The sequence below is a fragment of the Anoplopoma fimbria genome, chromosome 2 (assembly GCF_027596085.1).
Source record: "Anoplopoma fimbria isolate UVic2021 breed Golden Eagle Sablefish chromosome 2, Afim_UVic_2022, whole genome shotgun sequence".
Classification (NCBI taxonomy): domain Eukaryota; kingdom Metazoa; phylum Chordata; class Actinopteri; order Perciformes; family Anoplopomatidae; genus Anoplopoma; species Anoplopoma fimbria.
The window spans coordinates 23,760,626-23,774,335 of NC_072450.1; the positions used below are offsets into that span (position 1 = coordinate 23,760,626).

The following is a 13,710-nucleotide window of genomic DNA, read 5'->3' on the forward strand; positions in this document are numbered from 1 at the left end:
ACACAGCTGATCATACATCTGGTTTGTTTATTACCGTGCTGCATCTAATAAATGAAATTCAGATACTAAATGCTGTTTTTCCATCTGAAAACACAGGATTTTGGGATAGCTGAGGAATTTGCCACAAAAGCCCTGGAACTCAAACCCAGGTCTTATGAAGCGTTTTATGCCAGAGCACGTGCCAAGAGGAGTAGCAGGTACAACCATATTGAATATAATATTAATTCAAACAGTATCATTTTGCTCAATGGAAAGTAATTCTTGCGAGAATAAGCAATTCCCTGGGATGCTACGTCTCTGTAAATGAAGTATTTTTAAAAGTTCCTTTGTTCGTTTTCTCTGTCCTCCCCAGGCAGTTTGCTGCAGCGCTGGCAGACCTCCACGAAGCAGCACGACTCTCCCCGTCCAACCGGGAGATCCGGCGCCTGCTGGTCCGGGTAGAGGAGGAATGCAAACATCATCAGAAGGCATCCAACAACTTGGCACAGGGTTACAACAGGGACCCACACAGCCACCACCATCAGGCCACAGAGGAGGAGGCCGACGCCTATTCACAGGGAAGTCTGGAGAGGCACGTCCCCGCGGAGCAGGCCGATGCAGAGAAGGAGGAAGAGCGAGAGGATGGTGAGGAGGCGAGCCTGCAGTGTGGGAAAAGTCCAGAGTTTTGGCCCATGAATCCGTACGCTCCAAACAGGACTCTCCCTGGAGGTGCGGCTTTTGGTTTAGCAGACCCGTCGCCATGTTTCCCTCAAGAGGAATATTCGCACAACCAACTTTTTGTGGAATTGCCCGAGCCCGTTCCCCCGATCAACAGGCAGAGCCAGAACCAGGGACTCAGCAGGACTCATCACCACTGCCACTCCCTCCAGTCAGGGAGCAGAGTCGGGGGCCGGCCTCTCTCTCTGTGCGGCCCCTCCAGCCCTCTGCCAGGCAGACACATCTCCACCTCCCTGAGGCCTGCACCGGTGCTTGGTATTGACATCGGCCATGGATTAGCCAACGACCACTCTGGACACAGTCCCACTGAACTCTATCACCCCATGTCCCCCAACAGCTGCTCTCCACCTGGGCCTCTCCAGATGTACCAGCCACGCTCCTCCAGCTTCTCCAGGGGCAATGACAGACTCTCCACCCACTCTGTGGCTCTGGATGGCCTGGCTCTTGCTCTGGGCTCCGGTATGGAGGTCAGGAGGGAGGTTGGTGGAGGCGGAGGGACGGCAGGCTCAAGGGGATCCAGCTCCAGTCAGGCCTCCAGTGGGAACCTGTCGGACGGGGGCAGGCAGCAGGTGCTGGACACCCCGTGCCCCATCAAGAGCAGCGGTAGCTTCAAGACAAAGCCGGAGCTAAAGCCCCGGCCTTTCATGGGAGTAATGGACAAATCGGTGCGAGTCCAGGGCCAGCAGACCTCTGGCCTGAGCCGACAGGGGCAGCAGGGAGGAGGGGTGGAGAGTTTCAGTATGTCAGTAATGGAGTTCCAGGGGTTGAACAATGAGTTCAAACGGGCTTCATTCCAGGAGCAACTCTCTGGAAGTCAGGCCAACAGCCAGCAGCTAGGGCGGGAGTTTGGAGAGCGGCTCCACCAGCGAGAGGCCAGAGGCACAACGTCCTCCCAGCTACGCTTCCCCGACGGGAGGCACAGACAGGCGAGCTTAACGAGAGACAACCCAGCTCTGCATATGGCTCCCATCAAACCCAAGCGCTCGTTTATAGAGTCCAACGTGTGATTATCAAAGTACAGGTACAGGCTGTTTCCAACAAACTATGTCCCAAATAAGGTAGCAAGGGAGACTGCTTTGAGATCAGCTCCCTTCCCTGAGCCTGTTTTGTATAGTTCTGCTGCTGCACTGCATTTACAATCTAGAACCAGTGTTCAACTCAGGCTACTATGCTTTTGCTTACATGTCTACAGCTACACTAGTGTATTCAAGAAAACCAGACATACCTTAAGTAGGGATTTTAAAAAAGTAGTATATTGTCTCAACTTTTAATTTATTATAACAAATATAAAAGTCAGAGAAAGCTTTGTGCACGAATATATATATATATATATATATATATATATATATATATATATATAAAAACCTCATGCTATTAGTTGCAGGATATGACCATTTCTATCGTCAAGTGTCTTTTAAAATACATTTATATTTGTACGGTGTACACTATATTTGCAGATTATATATTTCCCTGTAAGTGGTTATCTGTCAGCATTACGGGCTTCAAGAGAAATTACTTTGTGTGTTTGAGATTCTTTTTCTTGGTACATTTGATAAAAAAAAGGAGCTGTACAGTTGGAAAGTTTTTGTCATGATCTAATATTGAATTGATTGCTTCAAGATTCACACTATGTTATTTATTTTTGCATAGCAGAGAGCAGATTCATATGAAGTGTTTATTGGTTTATTTGGATACAGAAAAAGAGAGAGAGAGAGAGCATTTACACGAGCAACAGTTGAGGATAGAAAATCTTTAGGGACTTTGTACACCGCTGTATGTCCATAGTTGTCATATACCCTTTTCAGAGTCATCTATGGATTACAAAATGTTACCACATTATTATTGTGGGATAATAAAATATCAATGGAGGACTACATTTCTACATCTACTTCTTTCACAGTATGATCCATAAACTGTTGCCAAAGCCTCAGAGTGTGTATGGATGGATAAAAGGTTTATAGTACAACCTAACTTTATAAACAATTAATCACGCCATCAAAATAAACTGCTTGTATAAAAATGTGGACATTGCAAATTCTCAGTATTGTGGAAATATCATTAATCATCATTAATGTCATTGATTTCATTAAATGCTGAATGTTAGCTTGCACACAGGAGGTAAACGCTAAACTACTTTGGCCAAGCACCGTTCCCACAGGGTTTGTAACATGCAAGGTCCAGCAATGACAATCTAGGGAGCACATACATGTCATGCTTATCTGCAGTAAGTGCAAATAGGGTTTTAAGTAAGGTAACCAACATTACACATTTTTAATTGGTATTCCTGATCCAACTGCAAATCAACACCTCAGTATGAAGATCTATGTAGCTTTCAGACACTCACAAGTCTTTGTTTTCTGCTTATTCACTCAAAGAACACCTAAGGCGTCCCAATCAATGTTTTTTTTCATTTTAAATCTTTACGTTTAGCTTTGTTTATAAGAATCTTTATTGATACTTATATATTTATAAATACATCTCATTTTAAGATAAACTAATTTGCCTGTTAAAGGTAAGGCTAATCAAAATGTAAGTCATGTACACTTTATTTGTATTTATTATTTTTAAAAATCAGGAGCCTACAGTGTTGTTTATATTTTGTTGACTTTTTTTTATTGTGATGTAGTTTCTATACAGAACTCATGTTTTTTTATTTTTTATTCTGCTTAACAAACCAGAGAACTGTCCATTATCAGCCAAGACAAACCACTTCCCCCAACAGCTGATGTTTGGGCCACTTGGGGCTAAATGACACATCATCCCTTTTTAAAGTTAATATAAACTTGCTTATTAACACAACTGAAAACTCGCTGTAAAGCTTTCTTATTATAATCATTTTGACTATAGCTGCTTTAAAGTTGCATTCTTCATGTGGCCAAGGGGAGCTCTCCCCTGGGATGCTCATACTGCGTTGTATCTACTTAATGAAATGTGATGGCCATTAAAACTTAATAAACTGGAACTACATTTAGACCTGTTGTTACAATTCTGCTCCCCAGTGGTTAAAAATAACACCTTTACAAATGAATGCAAACAAAGAAGCTCCTCATTTGGAACCAAATTATTTGCAACCATACCTGAAATGATGTGGTTTCTGTCTACGTAAGAGAAATATTTGGGGCATTGTGGGTCAGAGGTCTTTCAGATTCTAGTGGTTGGTCTTCCAGCGGCCAATAGCCATCTTCAGGGTGTGATTAGGGGTTAGCAGAGTCGTCAGTAAGGGGAGGTTGGTCATGGGGCTGGAGCGGTTCTTACTGTTGATCCAGCTATCGATGGCCTCTCTCTCATATGAGTATCCATCTGTTGGCAAATTACACAAGCAAATCGTTTCACACTGAAGAAACAGAAAAGTTTGGAGTCTCACGAGTTGACTCTGTGGTGTCTTTATATGTAAATTGTGTTAAGTGGAAAAGGTCTGATCTCATCGCTTACCGGCAGCAATGACTGGTTCCCTCATCAGCTCTCTGGTGATTGGACACAAGAACTCATCAGGAATGCCTGAACACACTGAATCACTCTTCAGCTCCTCCACCTTCCTCAGGAGTTTACTGCGCAGGCCTACAGACTCTACACACACACCACACACACACACACACCACACACACACACACACACACACACACACACACACACACACACACACACACACACACACACACACACACACACACACACACACACACACACACACACACACACACACACACACACAAGCAAGTGAGAAAAGTAAGAAAATGAGCCAGAAGAGACTTTGTGTGCTCTCATTAAAATAGAGCCTCAAGAGGATGGAGCCGAACTGACCCAAACACTAACATATACAATAATACCAATATCAAGGTTTTGAGCATTTGTTATTCTTGCGCTTGACACTTCTCACTCTTGGATGGCAAATGTGAGCGTGGGTGAGAGAGAACATGGTGGGAGTGGATCATGTGTGCTGACGGTCTGTCCAATTCGTAGTTAAACACTAAGCAGTCACTCAAGCTCATTTAAGTTTGAATATTGTTGTTTCGGTGACACTGTGTTGCAGAACCCGACTGCTGGAGAAAAGACTGATCTCGTAAAATAAAAAGTTTAATTAAAGCTGAACACAAAGCGCTTTGTAGACTCCCTGATAATCTTACTAGTATGCGTTGTTTCATTTTGTTATGCTGCCTCTTTAGAAGAAAAAGCACACTTATTGATTTTCACTCCCACCTTTGAAGAATATTCCTGTTCCTCAGTCTTTCATTGCAGTAGATAAAACATGTTGCTACTCAGTGCTGTTCTCCAAGTTAGTACTGCTAAGAAGGTGAGATTCATGCAACGCTACTAAAAACAGAACAATGAGAACACAAGCTGTCGCAGCACTGGAGCTGTGTAAACCGAGGAGTGATTGACAGCCACTGTAGGATGGAAATGATGGCATGGAAATACAACAAACATTTGCTGACAACTACATGACGAATGCTGGCCTAGCTGGTAGACTGACATCAACAGCATTGCACTCCTACTTTACACTTGGGGTTCTAAATTTCACCAAATAAAAAATTGGGCAGAGATATATCTGATAGTCTGATAAACTAAAATGTCCTTATTTCAGACATACTTGGAAAAAAACAAGAAGCCCTATTGATATTAGAAGTAAATCCACTTCATACCTGATGGGAAATACTGTTTTGGGGATTGGGTTATGTAACTGATGAAGTGCTCCAGATTAAAGTCAAAACTGCTGAAGCTGAGTACTTTTGCTGTGCAGCATAATATTATGTAATCTTGCTGACTAAAACCCCCATCAACATTCACTCATTCCTTCACCTTACTTTAATTTAATGCACTGCCTTTTATCCACTTGAATAGGTACAAAAATCCTAATCCAGACATGTTCATCCTCACAGGAGACCAGGCGTGTAATACCCATAAGACTAGGTTTATATTCTTACGTTGGGGGCAAAGGCGAGCGTTAGGACTATGACAGAAGGAGAGGCTGTAGAAGTGGCATGGCGCCCGCTGAGCAGTGTGTGATGTTCGTCTTCCTCACCTATGTGCAACTCTGACGCCAGCGTTTCCTTGGTGAGACTGAGCAGCTCTGTCCCGTCTATGTTGTTGGCCCTGAATTTGTCCACCAATCCCTCGAGGCCTTCCTCCACCAGCCACGCAGACACGTCCCCCTCCGACCAATCGCTGACCAGCAGCTTGGATCGGCCCGCTGAGGTTCTCTCTGAGAGGGTGAGTCAAAGCGAGGCACTCAGTCCTGCAGCGCCTTTTTGAAAAAAAAATGGCCAAACACTCTCCCCTGGAATCCTGCTGACTAATTATTGATTAGGGGGGCCGTGCCTAGCCTGGCTTGTGTAAAGATATAAATAAATGTCTGGAGGGTTCATTGATATTTTCATTGACACAGGATGAAACTTAAAGCTGAAAAGAAGCTTGTTTATTGCTGAAAGAAATGCCAGGGCAAAAATTGACTTTTTACCCACTGGTATACACATGACCATTCCATATTATGCCAAAATTATTGTATAAATATTTTGTGCACCTATTGCATGAGGAGTGGTGTCTCATTTAGTGAGTTTTCCTGATGACAGGCACCCCAGTGTAAGGCACTGTACAGAAAGGAATAATTCATTGCTTCCTACCTTCACTTGATGTCAGATCAGACCCTTCTAGAACACACAGACAGGAATACGTGACTGTAAACATGAGCAATGCAATACAATATTTCAGCAAACTTGAGACTGAAGAGTGATTAAGGAAAAGAGAGCACTCTTTTACACAACACCTGTGTGTCTTTCAATGCAAGATGAAACCAGTTTAACACATTTCATAACACTAGACAAATGATTATCTACTAGCAACTGGGCTTAAGATTTAACTAGGGATGTATATATATATATCATTGTAAAACCAGCTCCTTTCCTTAAAGTGTAAAAATGAATTAACATTTAAAATTAAAATAAAACTAACCAGGCATTGACTTCCCGCCTTTCCATTGGAGACAAGGTTCAGTCAAAGAAACAGACACAAAAATAGATTACACAACAAAACAAATGTAATAAATCATTAAAATATAGATGTTCCTCTATTGGAGAGATTGTGTGTGTGTGTGTGTGTGTGTTTTCCCCACCACGGTCACTGCACCCGTCTTCCAGCCTCCAGATGTTTACAGTCTTGTCCATAGATCCTGTAGCGATAAGTGGTGAAGTTGGAGAGAAGCAACATGCTGTAACGTATCTGAAACAGAGGACAGTAATCCCCTGAATGTTGGTTTTGTTAACAATGAGGTGTCACTTTCTCGGTAAAACAACACAAATAAATTCCAAAAGGACTAAAATCATTTTCTTAGACATTTATCAAACAAAGGAAAATACCTTAGTCCTAATGTCTAATCTAAAATGGAAGAAGTCTGTCGGTATGTCCATTGGTTTTATCGGCAACCGTTCATCAGATGTACTTCACACTAAAGAAGCTGAGTTGTTTTAATGAGCGTTTCTCAGTTAAGCTGCAAGCAGCAAATACTGAAGGTCGAGCAATCAGCCTGTTCCAAACAGGAACATTTTGAACGGGCACTGCACTATTTTCAGTTAAAAATACAAAGGCTTGAGGGGAAATAACCTGTGAAAGTGGAAGTTTGCAAGGAGTAACTTTAAAGATAATAGTGATTCTGGGAGCATCCGATCCTGGAGAAGGTCTTTTAAAAGCGAAAATCCCCTAAATCTTAGTCCTGAGCCCCGTAGCAGCTGTAAGGCCCCCGTCTGAGGATCTGAGGCTGCAGTTCGACTTTTACAGGGTTAAAAGGTGGGCACTAAGGCTCAATACCAGACCTCAATATGTGCAATAGATGCAAATGCTCTCCATCAGAGGGCCAATTCAGTGATAGCTTACCACGTCAAAGGCTGCACTAGAGGATTTAAATGAAATTTTCAGGAGATTCAAGAAAGTCAAAGCAGCGTTAATGAGGACTATCTCTCCGAGACCCAGGCTGGATGTTGATCCACAAAAGCCCGTTGACTTCAATCAATGTCTTTAAAAACCTCCAATGAGAACTTGGAGAAAGGCATGTACGAACCAAACAGTGTTATATTACCACTTGGTCTAAATTCAAATTAGTTTCCTGGAGGCATTTTGTCAAGTGTTGTGATTTACTTGTTTTTTTGCCATTTATCCACTTTCTCTCAACTTGCCTCATCTACTTCCACTTCAGATAGTGGTTTTACAAAATGACTTTCATTTGCCCAACTGAAAGGAAGTGAGCTTTCTGCCTTTCATTCACAGGTGGCTGGATGGACTTAAATAGCTTGTAAGTGTGATCATTCAGCTGTGGTTTTTATGTGTATGTGTATGTGTATGTGTATGTGTATCTGTATGTGTATGTGTATGTGTATGTGTATGTGTATGTGTATGTGTATGTGTATGCGTATGTGTCGCGGGAAGAGACGCAGTGATAGAAGACTTACCTTTTTCTAACAATGATAAAAGGATGTTTTGTGAATACATTGGGTCATAATCTATTAAATGAAGCTGCTTTTCCTACGAGTCAGATATTGTTGTAAACTAGTGGTCAAATGTCAAAATCTGACCTTTCCTTTAGATATTTTATATAACTGATCAATTTGTGGCATCAATACCTAATAATACTAGTCTGGAAATATCTCAATGTGTCGTCTTGTCATATCTGTCAAATTTATCGCAAAAACTAAATAATTACAGAAAGGCATTGAAAAGCATCTTGCAGTGGATTTGCCCCAGAAATATGTTGATCAAAAACAGACGTGGCTTGTGTATGTGTGTTTCCACCAGTTGCCAGAGAAACTCTGTGAAAGAACTCTTTCATGAATTCTGCACAGACATCAAGTGTGAGAGTATACAAGTTTAATTTAGTGTTTTACCACAAAAACACAAATATAATTTTGATAAAATGTGTTTTTAAATTCAAATTGAACTTCTTGTTTTTGAAAAACACAATTTCTCAATATAGGATTTAGTCATTTTTAAGTATATGAAAGATTATATATGAACATATAAGGAAAAAACTCACTGAACTATAGACAAGATATTCTGTCTGGCAACATGAGAGAGAAATGAAGGTATTTATCTTGGGACTTTTACAAATTCATGCTTGAATTGAATGCGAAAATCCCGTCAATAAAACTTAACCACGTGAACATAAGTGAGTATTTACCTCTCGTGCTGGTTCAGTGTGTAAAGTAAAACTGCATTATTCTGCAAACAGAGAGCACAAAACAATATATAAACATTGTGTTCTGAATGTAGCCGTATATAACATAACCTGTTACTACCAAGTAAATAAATAAAAGCGAGAGAAACTTACAGCATCATAGACTGTGACAGTTTTGTCCACAGACCTTAAAAAAAAAGATAAAAATGTAACTAGGTGAGCAATATTGTAAATAACAATAACTATCTGGTACATCATGTTCAGGTCCACATTCACTCATTGAGGAATTAAGCAATCTATGTCTCCCTCCAGTGGTTCCACTGTAGTATTGCACTCTAATAGTTGAGTCAGTGGTGGCCTGCTTTTAAATTCATGCAAATAATCTATATTTTACATCAATCTCTTGATCCTAAATAGATCAAGACCTGAATACTGATCTATTCAAGATCAAGAAGTTGAAATTCCAGCAGTCAGAATCGTCAAAATGTGTCTCTTAAAGGCCCATCAAATACGATTTTGTATAGAATTTACTCAACTGCTGCCCGTTTCTCAAAGTGTACCAAAAGATTTTACATTTTTTTATTATATTCCAGGCAGCCATTGGTTGAAAAATGTTTTTGAAACTTGCTTGAAATAGACAATACTCATTATTGTTCTGTCAGAGTTAGTTTTGTTATTGTTGTGTGATAATGTTTGCACAGGGCCAGAGAGAAAATATTGGCTAAAATGAATGTAAATAGCAGCTTTGGAAAATGGTTGTCAGAAAAGCTTTAAGTACATTTCGGTACTAAGAGGCTAAAACATCCAAAGTCACCAAAACGCTTTGCTAAGCCTCTTAAAGATCCTACCCAGACACAAGCAGCTGCCCATCTGAGGAGTAAGCACAGGAGAGGACCGGGGCCGACTGGCCAGTTAACGTGTGCAGGAGCTGCATCTTATAGCCTACAAGAGAGAGAAACAACAGCTATAGTTACACACACACACACACACACACACACACACACACACACACACACACACACACACACACACACACACACACACACACACACACACACACACACACACACACACACACACACACACACACACATACACACACAGGCGAGCCATATTACAGAAAAAGGTTTCCCAAATGAGTCACAAATAACAGAAAGGATATAGAAGGGGAGCTGTTGAATGCAGAACATTGAGGAAATGTAAGATGTTAAATCTGTGCACATGCAAGCACTTAACAGAATGAAAACCCAGGAAAACAGGGTTTGGTCTGTTAGCTACTCTGTCCTTTGTATTTGTATTTGGCAGCCACAGTGATTTGTCTTGATTTACTGATGCAGATATACGCTAAACAAAAATAAGACATTTTTTACGCACACAAAAGGCTAGTTTTGCTCAAATGTGTGCACAAATCAAATCAAATCTGTGTTAGTGGCACTCCTCCAGGTTTGGCATGTCAAGATGCTGATTAAATAGCATATTATGCTCACTAACTGCAACATCGTGGATACATTTTGAGAGAAATAAGCCTTTTGTGTGCATAGAAAAAGTCTTTATTTCAACTTGTGAAAAGTGTTGGTGGAAAAAGCAATAAAAGTTTTGCGATATTTTTGTTCAGCGTTTTACAAACCTGTGACACAAATGAAGGGTTGTGCCTCTGAGAGCTGTAATCAGAGTTGATGCAGAAACTGCACACCTCAATATTCAGCGAGGTTTACAGTCTGAGCTGATAGGAGGTTGAAGCTATGACTGAACGGATCACACCAGTTAGATAGAAATCTTCCGGTATGCAAAGATAGGTAAAGATATGTCACTATACCTCCAGAGATGAACTTGTTAATGGCCCAGATCTTCAGGAGACTGTCTTGCCCACAGGACGCCAGACGAAACTGCACGACTTGACCACCTAAAAAGACAAAAAAAATAATAATATGTATATTACTGGCTGATATCATCAAATCATGGACTTTATTCATCTTTTGCACGCAACAATCAGTCCGTAGTTGTTGTTGTCCCCCACAGTAAAAATAGACGAAGGCCAAACAGCTGTGCTCGCAAATGATGTGATTTTGAGAAAGCTTAGAGAAGATGGAAGTCAATATAACAGTAATGTCCTCTCCTATACTACCATCTTCATCTCCTATAAAGGAATTTGGTTTAAGAATGTGACAGTAAGTACTGTAACTAGGAGACATGCAAAATTGGCTTATCAGAGATGTAGTGAGTTCAGTATATGGTCACAGATATGAAAAAGCAGCATTTTATAGGCTACCTTGTTAATCATAGTTTAATTTTGCATATTTATTTATAGTTATTCATATTCATTTAATCTCCAGTAATTAACTGGTCAAAATTAAATGTTAATGTATCTCATAATAACACCTGACTAAGCCGTGTGTCACAAAGTTAAAGATAAAAACGCAGCAATGGTTGTCACCACTGTGGATGCTGGGAGCGAAGGTGCAGCAGGTGACCCCCAGGTCGTGGGCGTTTTTCTCCGCGTGGAGCTGGTTCATGTCCAGGTCCCACAGACGCAGGTCTCCGTAGGTGGAGCCGGTCATGAACACCTGACTGCAGGGGCTGAAGGAGCAGGCGATCATGGTCGTGTCATTCACCGCTCCGGTCCTTCACAAACACAACGGACAGCAGCTGCATCAGCAGGCACGTCTTTTTATTGCCAAGCATAGTAACACACATGGGACTGGATGCTGGCAGGAAAGGGGAAATATTATGTCATGCAACTGCAAACAGTGGTGTGAGGAGAGTTGTTTGGACTGAGGTTTCAGCTTCATTTTCCAATATATGTTGTATATCTATGAATGGGCCTGCAATTTGTATTCATTTTTATTTAATCTGCTGAATACTTTTTCCAATGACTGAATCAATCATTAAGTCTATAAAATGTCAAAACATACCCACTCACATTAGCTTGCTGTTGATCCACTATTGTTTCAGCTGTATTAAAATGTAAGCTAGTGTCAAAAGTACCTGCGCAGCTGTTTGGAGGGGAAATCCCACAGAGCCAAACTGCCATCAGACGCACCCGAAACCAGGTGGGCAGAGTCAGGTGAGAGCGCACAGATCCTCACTGGACTACGACCAGGATGCTCCAGGACGGCCTCGATCTCACCCGTGACGGTGGACCAAACCATTGTGGTTGCATCAGTCGAACACGAGGCCAAGAACTGTCCGCAGCTGCTGAAGCAACAGCAGTGGACGACATACCCGTGTCCGGACAGCGGGGAGAAGGGCAGCTCTGAGAAGTCCTGGCTGTTGTATATCCTGAGGGTTTTGTCCCCAGAGCACGTGGCAAACAGTTTGCCGGAGAAGGCACAACAGTTGACATCATCTCGATGGTCTTGTAAAGTGCAAATCAGAGATGTCATTGGTAGAGCCGGTCCTGAAGTTCACATAGAGGGAATGAAAAAAGTAAGAATATGCAAAATGGCTCATTTAAATTATAATGAATATTGCTCTAATGGGTCTATCACTTTAATGTTGTATTAGCATCAAATAACCTTGCTACAAGCAAATATTATGAAGTATGGCTCATTTCAGAAACATGTACATATTAGATATTACTGGATTTAATTATTGATGATTTAATATGTTCAGTACTTTGATATTGCAGCTGGTGAAGGGCTAGATTAAACCACAATAAACACTTCTGTGGCTTGTGAATTTCCCCTTCATTTCATTTTAAGCTAAAAATAAAACACCATCATTTATTTTGTAGATATAATCTGATTCTGCAACAATAACTTCAGATAAAAGCAATGGCTCGAAACGTACAATGTTTCATTTTGAAATTGAGTGGAGCAGAAGTATAAAGTAGCAGACAAGGGAAATACTCAAGTAAAGTACTAATATCACTAAATTGCAGTTAAGTGCAGTACTTGAGTAAATGTAACTTAGTTACTTAGTTACTTTCCACCACGGTAACGCCCCTTTTCGACCTCAGGAACCTTTTGAGGAACTCACTGCAACAAAAAAAACAGGAAACAGGAGAAATACATATCGTTATCCAATGTTTTTTAGGTGTATAAAATAAACATCTGTATAGCTGTCAAACCTCCTTACCAACAGAGCAAGAAGAAACAGTGGACTAAAGGCAGAAACCCCACAGGGACCCCACAGTATCCCTGCAACAGAGCCCAGAGGAAGCCTTCCACTTTATGTGATAAAGTCCAGTCTTATTAAAGTCCAGTCTTATTAAAGTCCAGTCTTATTAAAGTCCAGTCTTATTAAAGTCCAGTAGTATTAAAGCGGGAAACAAACTCAGCCAGTATTGAATGTATCAGATCTGAACGTAAGCCATGCCTTACTGCAGCAGCTTACTTTACCTTCCTCCGTCGTGTCGTCCGCTCAGTGCAATGTTGTTTACTTCCTCATCGAACAGCTGACCTGTGACGTAATGTTGGTTACGTCACACCGAAGTCAGGACTGGGTGGTGAAGAAGCCTACAGTACAAGTACAGTTCAGAGGTACTTCACCTGGATACTTCACCTTTTTTGCTAATTCTAGTCCATTAAATTAAGGACATATCTTACATTTATTTGATCAAACTTTGCAGATTAATAATACAAATATATTCAAAAAATAATTAAATATGACCTATTATTATATTTTAAAATAAGGTAAGGTAAGGTAAGGGGGTAATGCACAAGAAACTGTATTAGTAGTGTATGAAGTAGTTAAAATGAGCCCTTTAGAGCAGCAATGTTAAAGCAGTGTACACATTAATGTATGAATAATTCAGTTATATAACATACATTATTCAAAAAATATGCCATACTGCATAATGTGTACTTTAACTTTTGGAAGTTAAAGTATATTTT

At 40.8% G+C, this 13,710-nt stretch overlaps 2 protein-coding genes across 9 annotated transcripts in view; one reads left to right on the forward strand and one right to left on the reverse strand.

The window, feature by feature from the left end:
* The window catches only part of LOC129100754 (protein TANC1-like), a 31,545-nt gene extending 29,821 nt beyond the window's left edge, over window positions 1–1,724 (forward strand). Inside the window, 2 exon segments of the mRNA XM_054610216.1 lie at window positions 97–197; window positions 353–1,724. Coding sequence (XP_054466191.1) covers window positions 97–197; window positions 353–1,724 — 1,473 coding nt within the window.
* Window positions 1,725–2,373: 649 nt separating this feature from the next.
* Window positions 2,374–13,276, reverse strand: wdsub1 (WD repeat, sterile alpha motif and U-box domain containing 1). Of its 8 annotated transcripts, none has more exons than XM_054610227.1 (15): window positions 13,216–13,276; window positions 12,953–13,014; window positions 12,792–12,852; window positions 11,861–12,272; window positions 11,310–11,497; window positions 10,692–10,778; window positions 9,724–9,817; window positions 9,029–9,062; window positions 8,879–8,919; window positions 6,824–6,930; window positions 6,664–6,681; window positions 6,336–6,389; window positions 5,738–5,917; window positions 4,150–4,284; window positions 2,374–4,017 (listed from the first exon to the last, which is right to left on the reverse strand). In XM_054610227.1, exons 4-15 carry the CDS (start codon window positions 12,256–12,258, stop codon window positions 3,866–3,868), a joined length of 1,488 nt encoding a protein of 495 aa, XP_054466202.1. In that variant the 5' UTR covers window positions 12,259–12,272; window positions 12,792–12,852; window positions 12,953–13,014; window positions 13,216–13,276; the 3' UTR covers window positions 2,374–3,865. The 8 variants fall into 8 exon arrangements, with proteins under 8 accessions (XP_054466202.1, XP_054466256.1, XP_054466212.1 ...); XM_054610281.1 differs by having other exon boundaries at window positions 12,800–12,852; window positions 13,216–13,231; XM_054610237.1 differs by lacking the exon at window positions 12,953–13,014 and having other exon boundaries at window positions 13,216–13,266.
* Between the last annotated feature and the right edge of the window lie 434 nt (window positions 13,277–13,710).